Below are 18201 nucleotides of genomic sequence, written 5' to 3'. Positions count from 1 at the left end.
ATAAGAATTGTGTTTGTGTGCAATGATTCGCGTAAATATAGGCAAAAAATTAACTGTTTTTAAATCTGATTTCTGGATATCATTTTGAATTTCATGATCATGCGATTTGAAATCACATGACTTCGGATGGACTACTTTTTTATAATAATACTATATACTGATGATTATAACAAAGTTCACAAGTTAACATAAACAAAGATAATATAACCACTATCACAAGCACAAATTACGATACACGATCATATGATGAGTTTTTATTGAAATGTAAAACGAAGTACATGATTTCATCGCATTGTGTTTGTGATAACATAATAATATATGTCCCGTGCAAATAAATCGATTGCATTCTATCGTTCATAATGCATTTACTAAAGATACTGTTCGCCATTCTCGGTGTTCATATTACTGGGGTTCTTTCGGACAGAGCACTGGACGAAGCATGGCAAGAATGGATGCGAATGAACGGGAAAAAGTATCCAAGTCGCGTTAGCGAATTTAAACATAGGCAAACGTGGGGGCGTAATAACTGGCGTGTTCTATAACACAAATCGCGAAAGGATTCAACTTTCAGCATGGCACTGAATTTCCTTGCGGATGAGGTAATTGTCGATTTTTTTTATTTATCGTAAGATTTAAAAAAATGGCGCCTTTTAACGGCAGTTTTTGCAAATTGTGTGAAAGATATTGTAAACGATCTTGCTGCGTATAAACAATTAATAGTAGTCTTAAGTTAAACAAATGGTCATCATTAAAAAAAACACTTGATCAGGAACTCCCCATAAACACGGTAGATTTATCACATAAACACATTACATGAAAACATGTCATAGTAATTCAAATACCAAAACGTCGCTTTATTGCTTTAGTGCTCTAACTACCATTTTCATTTTTTGGAGAAAAACGCATGTAAAGGTTTATACTTTATTTTCGCACTTATTTATGCACGTATGTGGACAACAATATACCGGATTAAAGTGTTTAGCAGCAAACGGAGAATATGAATATAATTAAATATTCACTTTAGTAAATTATATGTTAATGTTAATTGCAATTTTATGTATGGAGAAAAATTCTGACAATTGATAGGCTAATCTGAGCGTGAATTCTACTTTGCTCTAAGTCCCGGAGATGGTGCAGTACAGCATTCACCCGTTTGTAAAAATAAGGGAGATCGAGCAAAATGAAATCGAAAATTGGGGATAGAGCATTTGAAAATGAAATCGAAAAAACTCTTCTGTGACGGCTGAATCTTGAATTCGATTACGTAATATTAAAGATCTCGTTCTCACGAATACAGCGATATAAAAAAAACTCATTTTTGAAACAAAATGAAAATAGAGCACTATAGCAATAAAGCGACGAAAAGTATTTCCTCCCGCAATCCGTTAACACTTTTAATATAGATATTCGTACAAAACAAAAAAATGCACTACTCTACATCGTATATTTATAACAATAATGTAAATTTTAAATTGAAAGGTATTATCATGTTCACATGTATGAATGTCTTGTGTTGAAACACCTGCAGGTGTATGAACGCGCCCAAATTGCCTCTTCCAAGTCGACGGCAGATACCTTACGATTCCAGCCCGCGAGCGATAAAACAGTATCTTTCATTGACACACTGGTTCCCGATTCCTGGGATTGGAGAACTAAAGGGGCAGTGACCCCAGTACGAGAATATGGGCCATTGGATGCCTATTCCTATGCAGCCGGAGGTATGGCATTTTAAATAAACTTCGTATAACTGTGCTTGTATGCTCAAACCTTGTACGGCCAATGAGGCTTACAGTACATTAATTGCAAACGAAAATAAAATAAATTGTATAAAGCAGTGCTTATTTCATACTTAAATATATAAATATATATAAATATAATAATAGTTATTAAAGGTGCCCAGAATGTGGGGTTGTATACAGACCCCGTTTTTTATATTGACCTCGTAAGTATAGTCTGAACACTACCGAGACCGCGTAACTGGCACTATGTATTAGTATATGTATATACATATAAAGACGAAAATTCATTTAAAATTCATTTGTAAAAAACACACATTTATTTTACAAGTGTAATTACAGTCTAATGATCACTGATCTGTTTTAAGCAACTCGGCACAGGTTATCTTGCAAAGTTAAATCAATTATTTCATGTTTAATTAACTAGTTCCTCAAGTTATTGAAAAGGTATTTTATACTCTTCACAGGATGCGTTGAGAGCTTTAACTTTATAAAAACCCAGGACCTGGTTACAGTGAGTGCCGCCGACATGCACGACTGTTGCACTTACTCAGGATTCTCTTACAATACTCTATTTGATTGTGTTCAACAAATTGGCGGCCTTTGCGCCAATTAGGACTATCCCTTGATTTATGGACACTGCTATAACCGTTCTTGTGACGCCGTTGCAAAGGTAGCTCATCTTTTCAACATTATTAGAATGTTCGTTGCATGTTAACGTTCTTAAGATGATTTGCGTTTAAAAAATTTAGTGTATCTAAATAACTTGCAAGCGCGTCCTTCTTCAACTCGATATTTTATTTATACTTCGCTATGGTATTCCAAGTATATTCGTTTATTTGAATATTTTGAAATGAATTTCAGTCACATAAAAATAATCATCCCAGTGTCATTGATAATTTATCATAGTGATTCAGTTACAACTTAACTGGAAACGCTTAATTGCTGCAGGTCTCGGGAGGACAAAAGGTACCAATAGGCGACGAGGAGACAATAAAATCGGCCGTGTACCTCACGCCTGTGCTAGCGGAAGTGGACGCGACAAGATCGTCGTTCAAACTGTACCAGGATGGCATATACAGCGACCCGCAGTGCCCCAACTCCTCCGTTAATTATCCATTGCAGGTGGTTGGGTATGGGTCCCTGAACGGCATGGACTACTGGATCTGCCGGAACAACTGGGGTAAAATATTATATTACTTTTTATCTCTTACGGTGACTTGATTTTATTTCGTATATAACACATGATCGATCCTAGGTCCTATTTTATCTTGATTTAATTGAACATATTTCACTGGATCTGTTGAAACAGCTTGAGATAAATCTTTGTCTTCCTTTGTCTGGATTTGATTGCGTTGCAGTTACTTGATCTACCGAAACAACTAGGGCAAAAATAAAGCTACTCCATGGTCTTCTTTTGTCAATTAGATTGCGTATCTTACGGTGGATCTATCGAAAACTTATGCCCTCTTTTGTCTTGATTTGATTGCGTCGATAAAAGTGGATAGATCGAAATAGCAGAGACAAAAAATGGTCTTCCTGTGTCTTGATTGTATTGCATTGATTCCACTGGATATGTATAAAGAATAACAGGTCGCTGTCTTATCTTTTTGTAATATATACATGTAATTTGATGAATAATGGCCGACCGATTTTCATTTAAATCAAATATTACGTTCAAATAACATTTTTTTCAGTTCAGGCTAATTTGTTTTAAAACTTTGAAATGCCACACAAATTGAAATATCACGCATATCTGCACCCTTGTGTAAATAAATCAAAACAACCGTTTACTCGAGCATTTTACTGCTTCGTAGACATACATGAACTGTACTTTTTGTCTTTATTGCAGGCGTCAACTGAGGTATGTAGGGGTATATTTACATAGCACGCAACAAAGGCAATATGTGTGGCATTGCAAGCTTAACGTCATACCCAGTTTAATATTTGTATTATTCTTGTGGACAAAGAAACAAAGTAGTGTTTACCTTTATTGTATGCTATCTTTATGTCAATGATATTTACAACGTATCCTGTGTATGAATTTAAATTATGCACATTATAATGAAATTATGTTTAATGTAATGCCATTTTTGACCCAATAATGTTGAACTTATTGGTTGAATGATGCATAAATCCCATTATTACGTAATACTGAACTTATTCGGAATTCGCATTTTTTAAATAAATAAGTTTACCATAAAGTGTAAGTTTGATAATTTAATATAAAGCTTTTTCGAAAGCATGAGCAAAGTAATGAAAGATTTGAATATAATTGGTCACAGCCTATTTGCAAATCGAAATATCAAGCAAGCATAGGGGCGTGATAAGATTAACAGACAACATGTTTAAATTGATAACGTATTCATGTTTACCAATATATATGTATATAAATATTAATAAATAAATATATATATATATATATATATGTGTATAATTGGACGAGAACAAGTCAGTTAGTAACATTTGGTTTACAAGAAAGTATTACTTCAATTTATGGTACATATATAATGATTGATAATAAAATATTTAATATGTATACTCTTCGAAGTTTGAAAAGAACAATCACGATGCAATCCAAATGAAAGAAGAAAAATGCTGCGCAGCAGCAAACACCCTTTTTTCCTATTATTATTGCACGAGTGAACACTTGTATGGCTGCTCACATATACCATCAATCGATACTTCCTCTAACGTTTTTATGTTTACCAGAACTTTTCGAAACAGACCATTTATCTGTTGGAATGGCTTCAAATAGTGTTCTGTTTATGTCTGCCATTCGTTTCTTACATGTCTCAGTATTTTCAATAGGATGGTCACGTTGTTGACCGTTCACTATTAACGATTTTTTGCCCCGGAAACCCGCATCGTTTTTGAATTTCTTCCACTATTGCTGGTGTTAGTTTATCATTGACGTTCTGTAGGCTTTCATGCAACTCGCAAAGAAATGTGCCATCTGAAAAAGTTTTAAAAAGTGAATGTATTTAATATTTACATATAATTTGTATGGACTATATACTACTTAATCGAAACGGTGTTGCATCGTTACTTCTATGGAGCATTTAACAAACTAATACACGGATTTATGACTTACAAAAATATTGATATACGTATAATCTATCTTTAAATAAGCCGTTTCTGATTTATGCTTATTATATATTAATACTTTGTGTTATCACGTACATTAAGGCAATTTTAAGGCGCATTATTGTTGAGTGGTATGAATTCGTCTTGACATTTCAATGGTTGAAATATCATGTAAATAAGTTATCATTGGTTGTATCGGTAAAGTATAAAGTTTCTATAAAAAATGTGACCGTATATGGATATTATATGGTGTATAACATAATACCGGTCCTTGCTTTATCTAAATGTGTACATTTTTATACAACATAAAAACGCTTCATAACTACCATGGTACGTAAGATGTTATCTAACGCATATGTTATATTGTTTGCGATTACATTTCCCCCTGAATGTATGTTTCAAGAACGCGTGCGCCATCTCCAGTTTGAAGTTCAAAATGACAATCAACAATGTCATTTAAGGTAAGATGAAGATAGTCTTTGCAGGTCAGCAAAAACATACTCCTGTAATTATTGCACGGGGAAACAAAAACGTTGCTCACATCGAACACTACCAGACACTTCTTCTACAGTGCTTCAAATCAATCATGACTCTCGTACAAAATTTATTTAACATCTTTCACAACTTTTACCATCTGAAAACTACCACGGTCATTTGCATTTTATCTAACAAACCTGCTATATTGTTTGCGATAACATCATCGCTGAAGATATCTCCCAAGAACGCGTACGCCATCTCCAGCGTTGGTTTCCGCATTCTTTTCGATACATGTTTGATGAGGTCGATAACAGTGGAGCGCACAAGATCAGTCATTACGGACCTATTTAAGAAAAGATTCAAACCAACATAGGATTAATATCTAATACAAATCACTTTACTTTTTATCTCTATATATCTAATGCAAATCACTTTACTTTTTATTCTACATAGGTACTTGTATTTTTGATTACTTGGGTTTTCTCAAACTGTACTATTCACTGATCATTAAATCCGATATGTTTCTGTCCATATTATGCATGTTATTTAGATCACGATATAGTGATTGCAACTTTTATGTTATTTAATTTAAACCTTCAGCTGTAGACAAGATAGGATTTAGCACGCAGGTACCCCCAAAGTCTTACAATTCCTTCAAGAACATTATACGCTAAATGCATTAAAGAAAAAAAGTAAGCCATGTGATATTTAAGAAAGAACTCGACATGTATCGAATATCACACGTTTTTTTTTTCAGTTGAGTGAATCCCGCCTTCGCGGGCGTTTCCCGCTGTTTTATGTGATATTAAAACATATCAGTGATTTCTACATGAACACAAGTGCTTCTCTGCACACACGTCGAGAAAAGAATATCATAACAACTGTCTTTCATTGAAAACATGTCATCCTATAAATCAATACTATTTAAATAAAGTATATAATTGCATATTTGTATAATGCAACGTTTATACCAGAAGGCAGTCAAAATTCACAATTTGTTATAATGCACGTATTTATGCTAGTTTAAAATTACAAGACAAAATTAGAATGATTATTAAATTATGGTTAGTCGTTGCGAGTTTACACACTTGTATCTGACCGCATCTATAACGCTAATGATAAGCGAAGGGTCAACATCCATAAGTGTTGTGGTGTCCCCGTGTTTCCGTTTGCAAAACGCCACCAACTCAGCATTAGCGCCTACTGACTCTAACATTTCTGTGACGGGCTTGTCTATAATCATCAAAACTTGAGAGTCGTTTCCCTGGAAAGCTAGGGTTCCAGCGTATACAGTTATCTGCAAAAAAATCAAGAGGTATGTATTAAGCCTGGCATTGCAATGTTAACATAAGAGTATACTCTTCAACAAGATGATAAAATATTTTCGGGATCATGTATGGAGAAAAGACATTACCTGAGCAAGAATTAACTTTTCCAAAAAGACCACCTCTGGAGGTAAATAGCCATGGGATTGCTCAAGTGTTACACTTTCATCTTCACTTGCAGATTCCGATTTAGCACGTTGATGCAACTCTTTCTTTATGCTTGTATCTGTTTCACGCATGCCAAAATGTGTTTCTTCGTTGGGAAACGGCAGAGTTGTTTCGGATGCACCGTTGTCTTGTTTTGAATCCGTTTCGAACGGTGCATCCTCTTGATGTGTGGTAACATTTTCGGTTTGTGGTAAATTACTGAATGTGTTCGTTGTGGTCTCTAATGGGTTAATAATAACAAAGTCATGTTCTATTTGTTGCTCAACTACAGGTATCAATTGATCACTATTAATTACATATTTATGCTGGACAGAGTCTCTCACTTGAGTTTCATGATTTCCATTTGCTTTGGTAGCGTCATTCGGTGCCATTCCGTTGACCTTCAGTCCACGCATTTCATTATCCGAGCCACTGGTATCGTTCTCATAGTCATTTGAATCATTTTCAGCGTTGTCACTGCGTTCAAGGTCAACGAACTTGATTTTCTTGCCCTCTTGTTTTACTGGTCTTCCTTTGCTTCTCATTATACCCGAAGGTTTCTGTTTCCAGCTTTCTACCAATAGAATGTCCGTGTCAGTATTCCATTGGGCAGATATGTCGTCAATGTCCTCCGAAATTGGTTCCCGACACACTTGTTGTAAAGACGATAACTTCTGCCTAAAATGTAAATGATAAGTGTTTAAGAAGGCATAAGTAGGAGCTACTGAAGTATGAAGTAGCATAAAGGGTGTGGGGCATGTACGAACAAAATATTGTGATGCCCAATTATGACCGTTACACAAGCAACATTTCCGTTGGCATTGATGTTTTCTTTAAGATGATATAACAAATATAAAATATAAAGTGGTACATAAAATATTATGCATGTAAGTATATTCTTTTAAATTTTCGTATGAAATATACAACAATTGAGAAATGTGTATTGTTTTGATCAAATAACAACGTTGTGCAAATCATTACAAAACAAACTAAGGGTGTATAGATACGCAACATTGAATATCTCATTTTAAGACATACTCGAGTTGAGGAAATTTTCCGTAGAAAAAGATGAGCTTCCGGCCCTCTGTGCAAACGCCGACGTCAGTGTTGAACTGTTTCATAGAAGTCTGCACCACCGGAATAGCTTCCTTGAACACGTGTTGTAAAAGTTTCTCATAAGTCGAAACGCAATTGAGTGAAAGAGGACTTGACCTTTCTGGACAGAAAAGATTTAAACATAATAAAATTATTGCTTAACTGTTGAAGGTATCATGTTTCAAATTGACATGTGTTACCTAACTTGATAAAGCAGGAAAATTAAGAAGCGTCTTTAAAAGCTTAGATTGAGTCATTAATCTTAAAAGTTGCGTGAAATGTTTGCTTCGGATAACGTGTCCGTACACTCCATCGTTTGGTGAATTACGCAATCATCTTTGCACTCATGTTTTGATGCATGGCATACGCACGCAAGTATCTGATAATGTACACGACCAGTTACACGGTACCTGCAGCTAAGTAATCTTATTTAAAGTTATATCATGTCTCCCAAATAAACGCGCCAATAAGAGTTTCAATCCGAGTTATCTTTTGCTTTTTACTATTTATATCAAGCACAATAGCTGCCCATGCCAATTTAGGCACCTAAGTGAACCATTTCACTGTTCATGTAAGGTTTATATCGAACTTGGCAGCGTCACATAAACGCAAGATTTTTTCTTGCTGATGTAAGGCAGACGAACCATTTCACTCCTCTACGGTTTTTACCAAACTTGCAGAGTCAAGCAAAAGCATTATTTGTTTATTCTTCGTCAGGCCCCGATTCAAAAGATAACTTGACGCACTTATCTGTAAACGTGTAATTCCTTTTTTTCTATCGGCTTACCTGAGTCTTCTGCCAGTCTGTCGATGCTGTTGTTGAGCAGCTGGGTGATGCTGCTCGCAAGGTTGGCCATGCATCTGCTCACGGATCTGGCCAGCTGGAGGTCGGCCTTGAGCTGTCGGACGGCCGCTAGTAGGACATCCACTGCCACCTCGCGAATAGTGGGCTGCGGTTATGGTTATATATTGTGTAGCTTGATTAGGGACAGCTTCAGAGTTTGTCTCAGGGTTTAACATTTATGCAATTATAAAATGTGCGTTTTACAACTGTTGGCTTGAATACTTGTAAAACAAGAAACTCAAAACTGTTAAATGTTTGTCGGATGTGGTTATATAATGCAATTTATTTTGATATGTTATCAATTATTTGTTTTCATAAAAAAGCATCCATCAATCAAGTAGCATTCCTTTCGTTTATCAACAACAACAAACAAACACAAACAAACAAATATCCGTCAAATTTACACACACATTGTGATGTGCCTTCCAAACTCTTCTGGAAATGTTCAATACCTACATGGATATTTGATTTTATTATGAAACATTACAACTGTACAGAAAAACTACAATGTGAAAATAATTCGGTAGGGGGCTTCTACGTTGCTTGCAATACTCTTACCGATATGTTACAATTATTATGTTGTGTATTAAAGGAGATTTTTTTCGCCTGTCGTTCAACAATGTATAAGTATTTGATGAAACGTTTGTCATACTTAATAGTTAATACATATTAATTATATGGACTATTTATCCATGCGGGAGCCATTTGGAAAGCATATAAAAACTACATCAGCTTTATCATATAACTTAATTGCTGACATAATTTCAAACCTTCTCGTCCAATCTCGGCTGGTAGAGCGCGATCTTTGCTAGGATATCGGCCCCGTAACGCTGTACCTCGACTACGTCCCTGAGTGCTGTCATCGTACCGAGAACCGTGGCGGACGCCCGGAGCTGCACCAGTGTAGGAAGGTTGGCGTCGAAGTGAGAGAACGTCCGTAGAAGGTCCAGAATCAGAACCACGCGTTCGACTGGGTCCTACAAAGACCGTTTAGGAATGGGTTAACAAGTATTTGAAGCTCAATGACGAATATGTTAAATGCGCTATGAGAAGTCTGTGTAATTACCAAGTTGCATTGCAATTATAATTACACGTAATTAAGTATTTCTTAATGAACGTGTCATTGAGCGTGAACGCGTCTGAGAAGGGTTCAGCTTTAAACTGCGCAAGTTCATTGCTCAAATGTATGAACATGTCAGTATATATTAATGAAAATCAATGGACAATCATTTGAGCTATCAATTGAAAACAATAAACTGGTATATAGTATTAGCGCATTAAAAATGCGTAGTTGTGATTTTTACTATTGAATACAATAACTGTGATACATTATTAGCGTATTACCAACTCGTATTTGATTTTTATACTAGTGGCGACTATAAACTGTGATATAGTATATAGATCTAGAGGATATTTGTTGGATTCGATGGATTATCGATTTTAGTTCACGAGTGATCATAGAAAATAATATGTTCACCAGTGGCGCAGCCACGAGTGAAAAGATATATTTTCTATGATCACGAGTGAATTAAAATCGATATTCCACCAGATGCAACATATTTTCTTTTTCTTTTATGCTTTTATTAACAGTTTGTATACATTGTTAAAGAGTTTAACTAAAGAATATAGGATAATGGGATAATGACGTCATTTCGTAAAAAATGACGTCATTTCACAATAAATAGTGAAAATTATCAATAATATTCACTGTTAATTTTCACTGTTTGAAACAGTGAAATGATCAATTTTGATTCACTGATATTTCTCTATAAACCACCGGAAATCATTAAATAAAAGTGTATAACCATTGTTTAGTTGATCTCCGAACTATAGACGGCAATAAACTATTATATAGTATCGGCGTCATACTATATTGGAGTGTATTTAAGCTGCCAACTAGTGGGAGAAATTAAAAAGTGATATGGTATCAGCGTATGACCAATGTGTACGTAATTGTCTAACGATTGAAGACCATAAAATGATATAGTATTAGTCTATAACCAATGTGTACTTAAGCGTCAAAATATTGAAGACCATAAAATGTGATAAAGTATAAGTATATAACCAATGTGTACTTGAGCGTAAAACTATTGAAGGATATAGTATTATCAATTTGCATTGAGCATTTTACCTAATAACTATTGAAGACAATAAACAATGATATAGTATTAGCGTATTACCAATGTGTATTTCAGCATCTCAATAATAACCCTCACAGCAGGCGCGTGCATTGGACGATCCACGCTCTTCCCGCTGGCCATCTCGCGTACATACATCTCGAACACTTCGGGACAAGACTCAACTGTGTCCTTTAAATACAGTTGACAAAAAATTCGTGTTACGGACATGACTTGTTATTGAAATAATTATTTTTATTACAATATCCATTCAAATCTGTATCTACATCTTTATCCGAATGAAATTGTTAATGCTTTCAATCGGGTTAAGTCACAAATACATTCCATCATAATTTAAAGGATTGTAGTCAATATTTTAGCTGTTAATTAACGTTTAATCGGTATGTTCTATTTAGATAATAGATAAATATCGTCCTTGGTAGAAAGCAATCACAAGTGTTGGATACAAAAATGCCAGCATTACATATGTATGAAAGACAGCTGTACGATTTAAAAATGTTTGCCATTCAACCGTCTTTCAATATATTACTTAACAAGAATGCGTATTTAACGGTATGCCTACCACAAATAACTTAAATACATCGTCGACCATTTTGGAAGTAACATTGGCATCGGTGAACATTCGAAGCTGTTTGATGAAGTGACTCGCCGCTGCAATGGCTACTTGTTCGGGGCTCTGAAGCTCAAAGTGTGGATCTTCTGACATTCTGCGTTCAATTGTGTGTGGTTGAATTTCAGACTGCTCGTTTTCCTCGTGTTTGTTTTCTTTTCCGGTTTCCGTTTCTTCGCCATTTTGATGTTCCTGTTTTGTGATATATTCATTAAGTGAAATATCATATTTGCAAGTACTCTGGCGATAAAATAATAGTTTAATAGTGTTTTTTCCTGGAATTTTCACAAAGAATTTCCAGGCTCATACTTAAAACGTGCACCAGTTTTTTATTGATTGTACAATGCTTTTTCTATGTACTTTTTTTAGCGACCGACAACTGCACGTAAGCTATTCAACACATTATCTTTAAAAACGTTACTTGTTAAAAGCTACAATTATGTTATATCTGTAGTTTATCCATACAATTACTCAGTGTGCGCGTTTCTCGAAAATTCAACTTAGTTCCTGTGACTTGGTTCAAACAAAAGTGTAGGTCCTAAACAAACTTGGTTGAGTACGAATATTTTGATCGAATTATAGTCATCTACTAATGTGTGTTAGTAATGTAAACACCGCCTAATTCAATAAACATACTTCTTATCATCTAATAAAGGTCAAAAGTAACTTTGAAAATAAAAATACTTTAAAAATCAAAACGTAAAATGGTATAATGAAATCAATGACATGTTTCCATATCTATCTTAATTCTTATAGACAAAAATGAGCCTTTAAAAGTAATGTTTTCGGTGAATTTTCGCTGTGTCACAGGGATACAAAGGCAATTATTTTTTGTGTATTCGAGATTATCATTACGTTATAAGATCAGCTCACGGCTTGAACGCAAACACTGCATACAGGTAAGCATGTGGATACTTCCGTTTGGTTTGTGATAAGTTCTGGGGTAAGGTTCGGCTGGCCCTTAAACCGGTTTAGAACCCATATGCTGTGATTAGACTGTTTCAATGCGTTGATCCCACTTTTGATCATGATATGTTTACAGTTTGCGTTGTTATAAAGCAGTTGATGAGAACAATAATTCTTATTCTGATATAGTTTCTGGAGTTTCATTGTGTTTTTTATATTCAATTAGTTTATGTTATTGAATTACAAACGAAAATAGTATTTTGAAATATACATAGTAAATGTATTTTTGTATCTGTTTAAATACTATAGGTGAATGTATTTCTCAAAACAAAGCTCACGTGGTCCGTGCGTCTAGCAGGCTTTGAAGGAGGGGTGTCCTGTATGAATGCCCCAGGGGTACGTGGGAGTTTTCTTCTGGGTTTCGGGATAGGGCCTTCGAAGAATTGTAGCTGTCTATCGGCTATGTCTAGCACAAGACCTGTGCCAGAACCAAATTAAATGACTGATTTGAAATAGTCAGTGTGTATGTAGACGTTTAATAAAATGCTATGCAGTTTGAAATAATCGGGTTGTAAAAAAATGACATAACAATGTTATAAGAATAGTATTTAAGATATATTGCAATGTTTGAATTTGCTCTAATAGTCGTAATATCATATTAAACATGCATGTTTGTGAAATATAAAAACTAAATCATCTGGTATAAAGATTTAAAAAATATATATATATTATTTTTCGTGTTGAAATTGCGAAATGTTTTTCACTTCAGTCCTCTTTAGATTTTAACAAATATGGTATGTAAAGTAAGGCATTTAAGGGCAAATGATGAAATGTATTATGTGTATATTTAAAGTCGTAGACTTAAACTACCAATAAATATATCTATGAAAGCAGTGTTTTAAATCTAAATCTAAATCAAATATGTGCAAAACAGTGTTCATATGGAACAAACTTCTATTTTAGTATCTTAACAAAGTTTTGAACAGTTCAAAGTAACGGTGCGTGTTATTGTATTTGCTTACCAGTGACTAGTGTAACTTCTCCAGAAAGTGCCTCGCCGTTGCTAAGGCCGCATGGGAAGTCCTTGTTGCCACAAGCGATGACGCAACCGCCTAGGTTGTTGATAGTGAGATGAAGTAAGGGTACGCATAAATTGTCTACGTCACGTTCCACTGCTAACGCACATGCCTGGGTCAGCCCTGAATTTTTTTAGTATATGTAAGTCACTGTTTGAGGCAATCCATCCAATATACATTAAGCAATAAGAGATGTTATTAGCATATTCGTAATACTGCTGCCTCAAACTGCATTGGTCATACACATGAAGAATTGAACATTTCGAGTAAAACAACGTCGTTAATAAGGACGATACGACAGCCTTGTACTGGTTTACTTTGATTGTTTTTCCTTTAAACGAAATAAATACTGTACTTTTTTATTCTTATGCCACAAAATGCTGTGCTATGGATTTACATGTATGGTAAATTGTACGTCGAGACAATCAGCGTTGATTCTTACTTGACGGGTTCCTTCGATGTTTAGAAAAACGAGAAAACACCTGCAGTTAGAAAAATATGAAAACAATGTGCAAGAGCCTTTGGATATAAGATGGAGTTTAGACCGTAATACTGAAATTAATCCGGTTCCAGTCTTGATAATCAAAAGGCTCTATTTACTTTAAACACTGTCCTTTTTAATTGTACTACGTCATTGATGGTATACGGTATCTGGGCTATTAAAAGCAATGGTCTTTGTAAGAAACGCATCTGCTAGTATGCAGCTGAAGAGGACATCCGAACTAATGGTTTAATTAATGTATTACCCAGTTCTTAATCGACTGGATGACTTGGCTTTGTAAGACTGGACCAGACTCGTTTAACAATTTGATAAGCTGTGACTTGAGCGTTCCTTAGACTCTCAGAGTTTCTCCATTTCCAAAATATTTTTATCCTCGGCAAAGCTTAGGCGCGGATCCTTGTTTTGTGATTGTCAGAAACAAGAATTTATTAACCAGACCGTTATATTTCTAGAAATATACCAAGAAACGAAAGATATTTTTGTATCATGGAAGTTACGATCTAGAAGACCAATCTCCATGCAGATTTGTCGTTCCGTGCTCGCATATGGAATGACCGTCGTGCAAGAGATTGATAGAAGACGTGTTCCATATTATATGTATTTGTCCATGCAACATTACTTTAAGAAGGAGATTTCTCGATATAATAATTTACGTTATACCTTCAGTGTATTAATTCGATTCTTTATTGGGATCTGTTTATGCATAATTATGTTCTTAAAAAATGCAAACTATTTAAAATATGCACTAGATATAAGACAATATGTAACCGCTTAATACATATTCATCACTGTCAATGTGTATGTTACGTAGCCTGTACACAGTATTTGAATCAATGTTTGCATTTTTTCTGTTAAAACCATTACCACAACAAACTGACTACTGATTTATTTTATCACACTATTTTCTAAAATATGTACTCTATACTTATATGGCATAAAGCGCTCGTCAAGTCTTGTCGTTTAGCGGATATTCGGGCATATAAATACATTTCTAGTCATTATATTTGGGATGAGTTTGCATGGTTTAAATAAAAAGCAAGACTAAACGAAGAAATTGCTACCCTGAATGTTGTGGTTTAATATTTTTTTATGTTTTTATATGCATTTGAACGTAAATATAATATTTTCTTAGTATAAAGACCCAATAATAATCGTCGTCCAAAGTTAAAGCGGGTATATACGATTTTGTATATGTGTTTAATTATAATATATTGATAAAATATGTTACAATACATAAAATGGGAAAGAAAAATTATACATTAAAGCCGAATTTCATAAAATGCAGCAAAGACAAATTAGCGCCCCGAGCCGATTGTGACGTACATATTTTCCTACAATAACCGAAGCATTCGTCTTTGTATAAGGATCGGAGTTAGTGTTCGTGTGTCGTATGAATATATATCGTTGCGGGAATTCAAATAAACCGTTAAACTAAGTTTAGATTCACATCGTACATGTATGGTATACATGCTGGCGAATTCGGCTGTACAGCCGTTTTCAATTTCAGAATTAAATATCTGGCTTATTTCGCATTTTTCGACAAATGTTCTTCTTAACTTTTATTTTAATTTATATTGAAATATATATATAATAATTTTTTACACATTTTATATAAATTCATTAATATTTGACAAAATCGTATATACCCGCTTTAAATATACGTATAACAAATGTAAATTTTGTTGATAGGCAGGATAAAACCAGGGTGTGTTTTTCCTACGCGCCAATATAGATATAATGTCTTAAATGATGTAACATGCATACCCATTGTAACTTAAATGTATCAAGTATTATACCATTTCATTCGGAGATGCACCCACATTTTTTCTCGTATAGTGAACGCGAATGTGAAATCAGAACAACATGAAAGCTATTTTTAGCGCATTCATATTGATAAACATTTACATCGTAGAAACATTTTTGAATATTTTGAAATGCATGTTGGCGTATATAGTTAGTAATTTTCACTTCCTATTATCGTATGTTTCATAAAATTAAACCATTGCACAAATGTTTAACATGTAAATATTTATGCAAAAGGTGTTTAAAGATGTTCAATATTAACCTATGGTTTGTTTGCTGTTTTATGAAATCGAAAGTTACCTCAAAGGTATATTCATACGATTTAAACATAAATCTTATACCTACGAAGTACTCCCCTCGCCCCGTGAATGTCACATGCTGCTTTTCGGTTAAATCCTTTATTGAGAAGGTCCAGTCTTCGTTCTTTTCCTCAACCATATTGTTCGGTTTTGAACATTTAAATAAATGACACGAGAAAAGATTAACAAGTCTTCGTGTTTATGTGTCCACTCGTGTGGACGAATCTTCCCATTATCAATCGAGTAGATTCTATGACTATGTAATCTCTAGTTGTAAACATATATGATATGAGAAGAGTCGATTATCAAAGCGCTGACTGCACTTAGGAAGAATATTTCCCAACGGTAGATAGATAGATTCTTCTGAGGGGTTTTGAACTATTTCATGCATTAGCAATTAATGTAAGATGTAAAAAGAGTTTTTTTGTCTCCACTTACGCAACCGACCCTAATTTTTGTGCCGATCTCAAACTTTTTAGGTATTCCAGTTTAGGACTTTGAACATTGTCCTCCTTTCGGTCATATTTGCTTAATTAGCCATAGAGTTTGTGATCGTGATTGCTACATTCAATCATATTCACTTAATTAGCCATTACAGAGTTTGCGATCATGATTGCTACATTACATCATATTCACTTAATTAGCCATAGAGTTTGCGATCATGATTGCTACATTCAATCATATTCGCTTAATTAGCCATAGGGTTTGCGATCATGATTGCTACATTCAATCATATTCATTTAATTAGCCATAGAGTTTGCGATCGTGATTGCTACATTCAATCATATTCGCTTAATTAGCCATAGAGTTTGCGATCGTGATTGCTACATTAAATTATATTAGCCTAATTAGCCATAGAGTTTGCGATCATGATTGCTACATTCAATCATATTCGCTTAATTAGCCATAGAATTTGCGATCATGATTGCTAAATTCAATCATATTCACTGAATTAGCCATAGATTTTGCGATCATGATTGCTCTTTCAATCATATTCGCCTAATTAGCCATAGAGTTTGCGATCATGGTTGCTACATTAAATCATATTCACTTAATTTTAACTATTTATTGTATGCTTTCATGTGGTTTATAGAGAAATATCAGAGGATTAAAACTGATAATTCACTGTTTTTATTCGTTAAAAAGTGACGTTATTACTCAAGCGAAATTCTCAAGTTAAACTCTTTCATAATGTAAATAAACGGTGAAAAAAAAGCATAAAATAAAAAGAAAATGTGTTGGATTCGGTGGAATATACATATTTGATTTTATTCATTCATGATCAAAGCATATATATTTTTTTCGTTGAACGTTTCGCATATAGCCGTGTATGTTTATTTAGTATGTTGGAGTCTTATCGTTTGTGTTAATTATAATTCGCTTTAGTGTTTGTTTACCTTTTTGAACATGCATAATGCTTTTTATATCATTTGCGTATAAATTGCCCTATATTCAAACGAGTTGCCCAATCTTTAATTGTACGTAAAAGTCACTGTTAAAATGAATGGCAATTGATCACTTGCCTAAAATAAAGGAACTTTAAGTGATAATACAAATGATCCCCTGCTGATGCAAATGGAGTTTCTCTCTGTTTATATTTGGGTTCAATTTACCTTCGAGGTACACGTACATAACTGAGCTGTGTTTATGTCGTAAAATTACTATCGGAAATCTTTTTTACTTAATAATATAATATATAATAATATATTAAGCATTACAATAACGTGTTTTAAGTTTCTCAACATCGATTAAAGGCTGTTCTCAAAACGCTTTGAATTTCACTTGCGTCGGCGTTTTAATAACTTAAAAAATAGTGTGGATTAGCTAGTTTCCATTTGTTACAAAATATATAAGCACTTTATAGTGCTAGCAGTCGGTTTGATAACATGTCATACTTTGTATGAGACGCCGCCCTTAGTGTGAAAGTTCACGCGACGATATATTTATTGAATTATTATTAAACGCCCGTTTGAAGAAAAATAACAGGGCGTATCATGAAAATGCTTTTGGCACGCGTGCCAACTTTGCCTCAACCGTTAGTGTGTTCACTTTGGATGACTGGTTAGCTGGACTGAGCGCAATGTGCTCATGTTAGCTTTAGTGATCGCCTTTTGACCGTCGTACGTGGAGCTTCGTCCGTCGTGCGTCATAGACGT

At 34.4% G+C, this 18201-nt stretch overlaps 2 protein-coding genes across 3 annotated transcripts; one reads left to right on the top strand and one right to left on the bottom strand.

Moving 5' to 3' along the window:
- The first annotated feature begins 315 nt into the window (after nt 1-315).
- Nucleotides 316-4143, top strand: LOC127865051 (cathepsin S-like). 2 transcript variants are annotated; one of them, XR_008042454.1, is made up of 5 exons: nt 316-599; nt 1529-1718; nt 2204-2409; nt 2688-2919; nt 3589-4130. XR_008042454.1 is itself a non-coding variant. In XM_052404935.1 (4 exons), the coding sequence occupies exons 2-4, from the start codon at nt 1683-1685 to the stop codon at nt 3597-3599; spliced, it is 279 nt and encodes a 92-aa protein (XP_052260895.1). In that variant the 5' UTR covers nt 316-599; nt 1529-1682; the 3' UTR covers nt 3600-4143. The 2 variants fall into 2 exon arrangements, 1 of the variants encoding a protein (XP_052260895.1); XM_052404935.1 differs by lacking the exon at nt 2204-2409 and having other exon boundaries at nt 3589-4143.
- A 12-nt stretch (nt 4144-4155) lies between these two features.
- Nucleotides 4156-16313, bottom strand: LOC127877339 (uncharacterized). Its single transcript, XM_052423080.1, has 12 exons — nt 16088-16313; nt 13388-13564; nt 12704-12843; nt 11412-11651; nt 10892-11020; nt 9482-9688; nt 8655-8817; nt 7811-7988; nt 6715-7450; nt 6389-6597; nt 5498-5643; nt 4156-4692 (listed from the first exon to the last, which is right to left on the bottom strand). Exons 1-12 carry the CDS (start codon nt 16182-16184, stop codon nt 4553-4555), a joined length of 2562 nt encoding a protein of 853 aa, XP_052279040.1. The 5' UTR covers nt 16185-16313; the 3' UTR covers nt 4156-4552.
- Nucleotides 16314-18201: the final 1888 nt, after the last annotated feature.

The sequence above is a fragment of the Dreissena polymorpha genome, chromosome 1 (genome assembly GCF_020536995.1).
Source record: "Dreissena polymorpha isolate Duluth1 chromosome 1, UMN_Dpol_1.0, whole genome shotgun sequence".
NCBI classification, from domain to species: domain Eukaryota; kingdom Metazoa; phylum Mollusca; class Bivalvia; order Myida; family Dreissenidae; genus Dreissena; species Dreissena polymorpha.
Note: the sequence above shows the minus strand (reverse complement) of the source record. Positions and strands in the feature narration are given on the sequence as shown.

What these genes read in the sequence shown, in the direction of transcription:
- LOC127865051 (XM_052404935.1), top strand. Translation starts at nt 1,683, where the DNA reads ATGGGCCATTGGATGCCTATTCCTATGCAGCCGGAG. An exon ending in CTATTCCTATGCAGCCGGAG is followed by an intron (nt 1,719 to 2,687) that starts GTATGGCATTTT and finishes TAATTGCTGCAG; the next exon opens with GTCTCGGGAGGACAAAAGGT.
- LOC127877339 (XM_052423080.1), bottom strand. Translation starts at nt 16,184, where the DNA reads ATGGTTGAGGAAAAGAACGAAGACTGGACCTTCTCAATAAAGGATTTA. An exon ending in GCGAGGGGAGTACTTCGTAG is followed by an intron (nt 13,565 to 16,087) that starts GTATAAGATTTA and finishes AAAAAAATTCAG; the next exon opens with GGCTGACCCAGGCATGTGCG. An exon ending in AAAAGTTAATTCTTGCTCAG is followed by an intron (nt 6,598 to 6,714) that starts GTAATGTCTTTT and finishes ATTTTTTTGCAG; the next exon opens with ATAACTGTATACGCTGGAAC.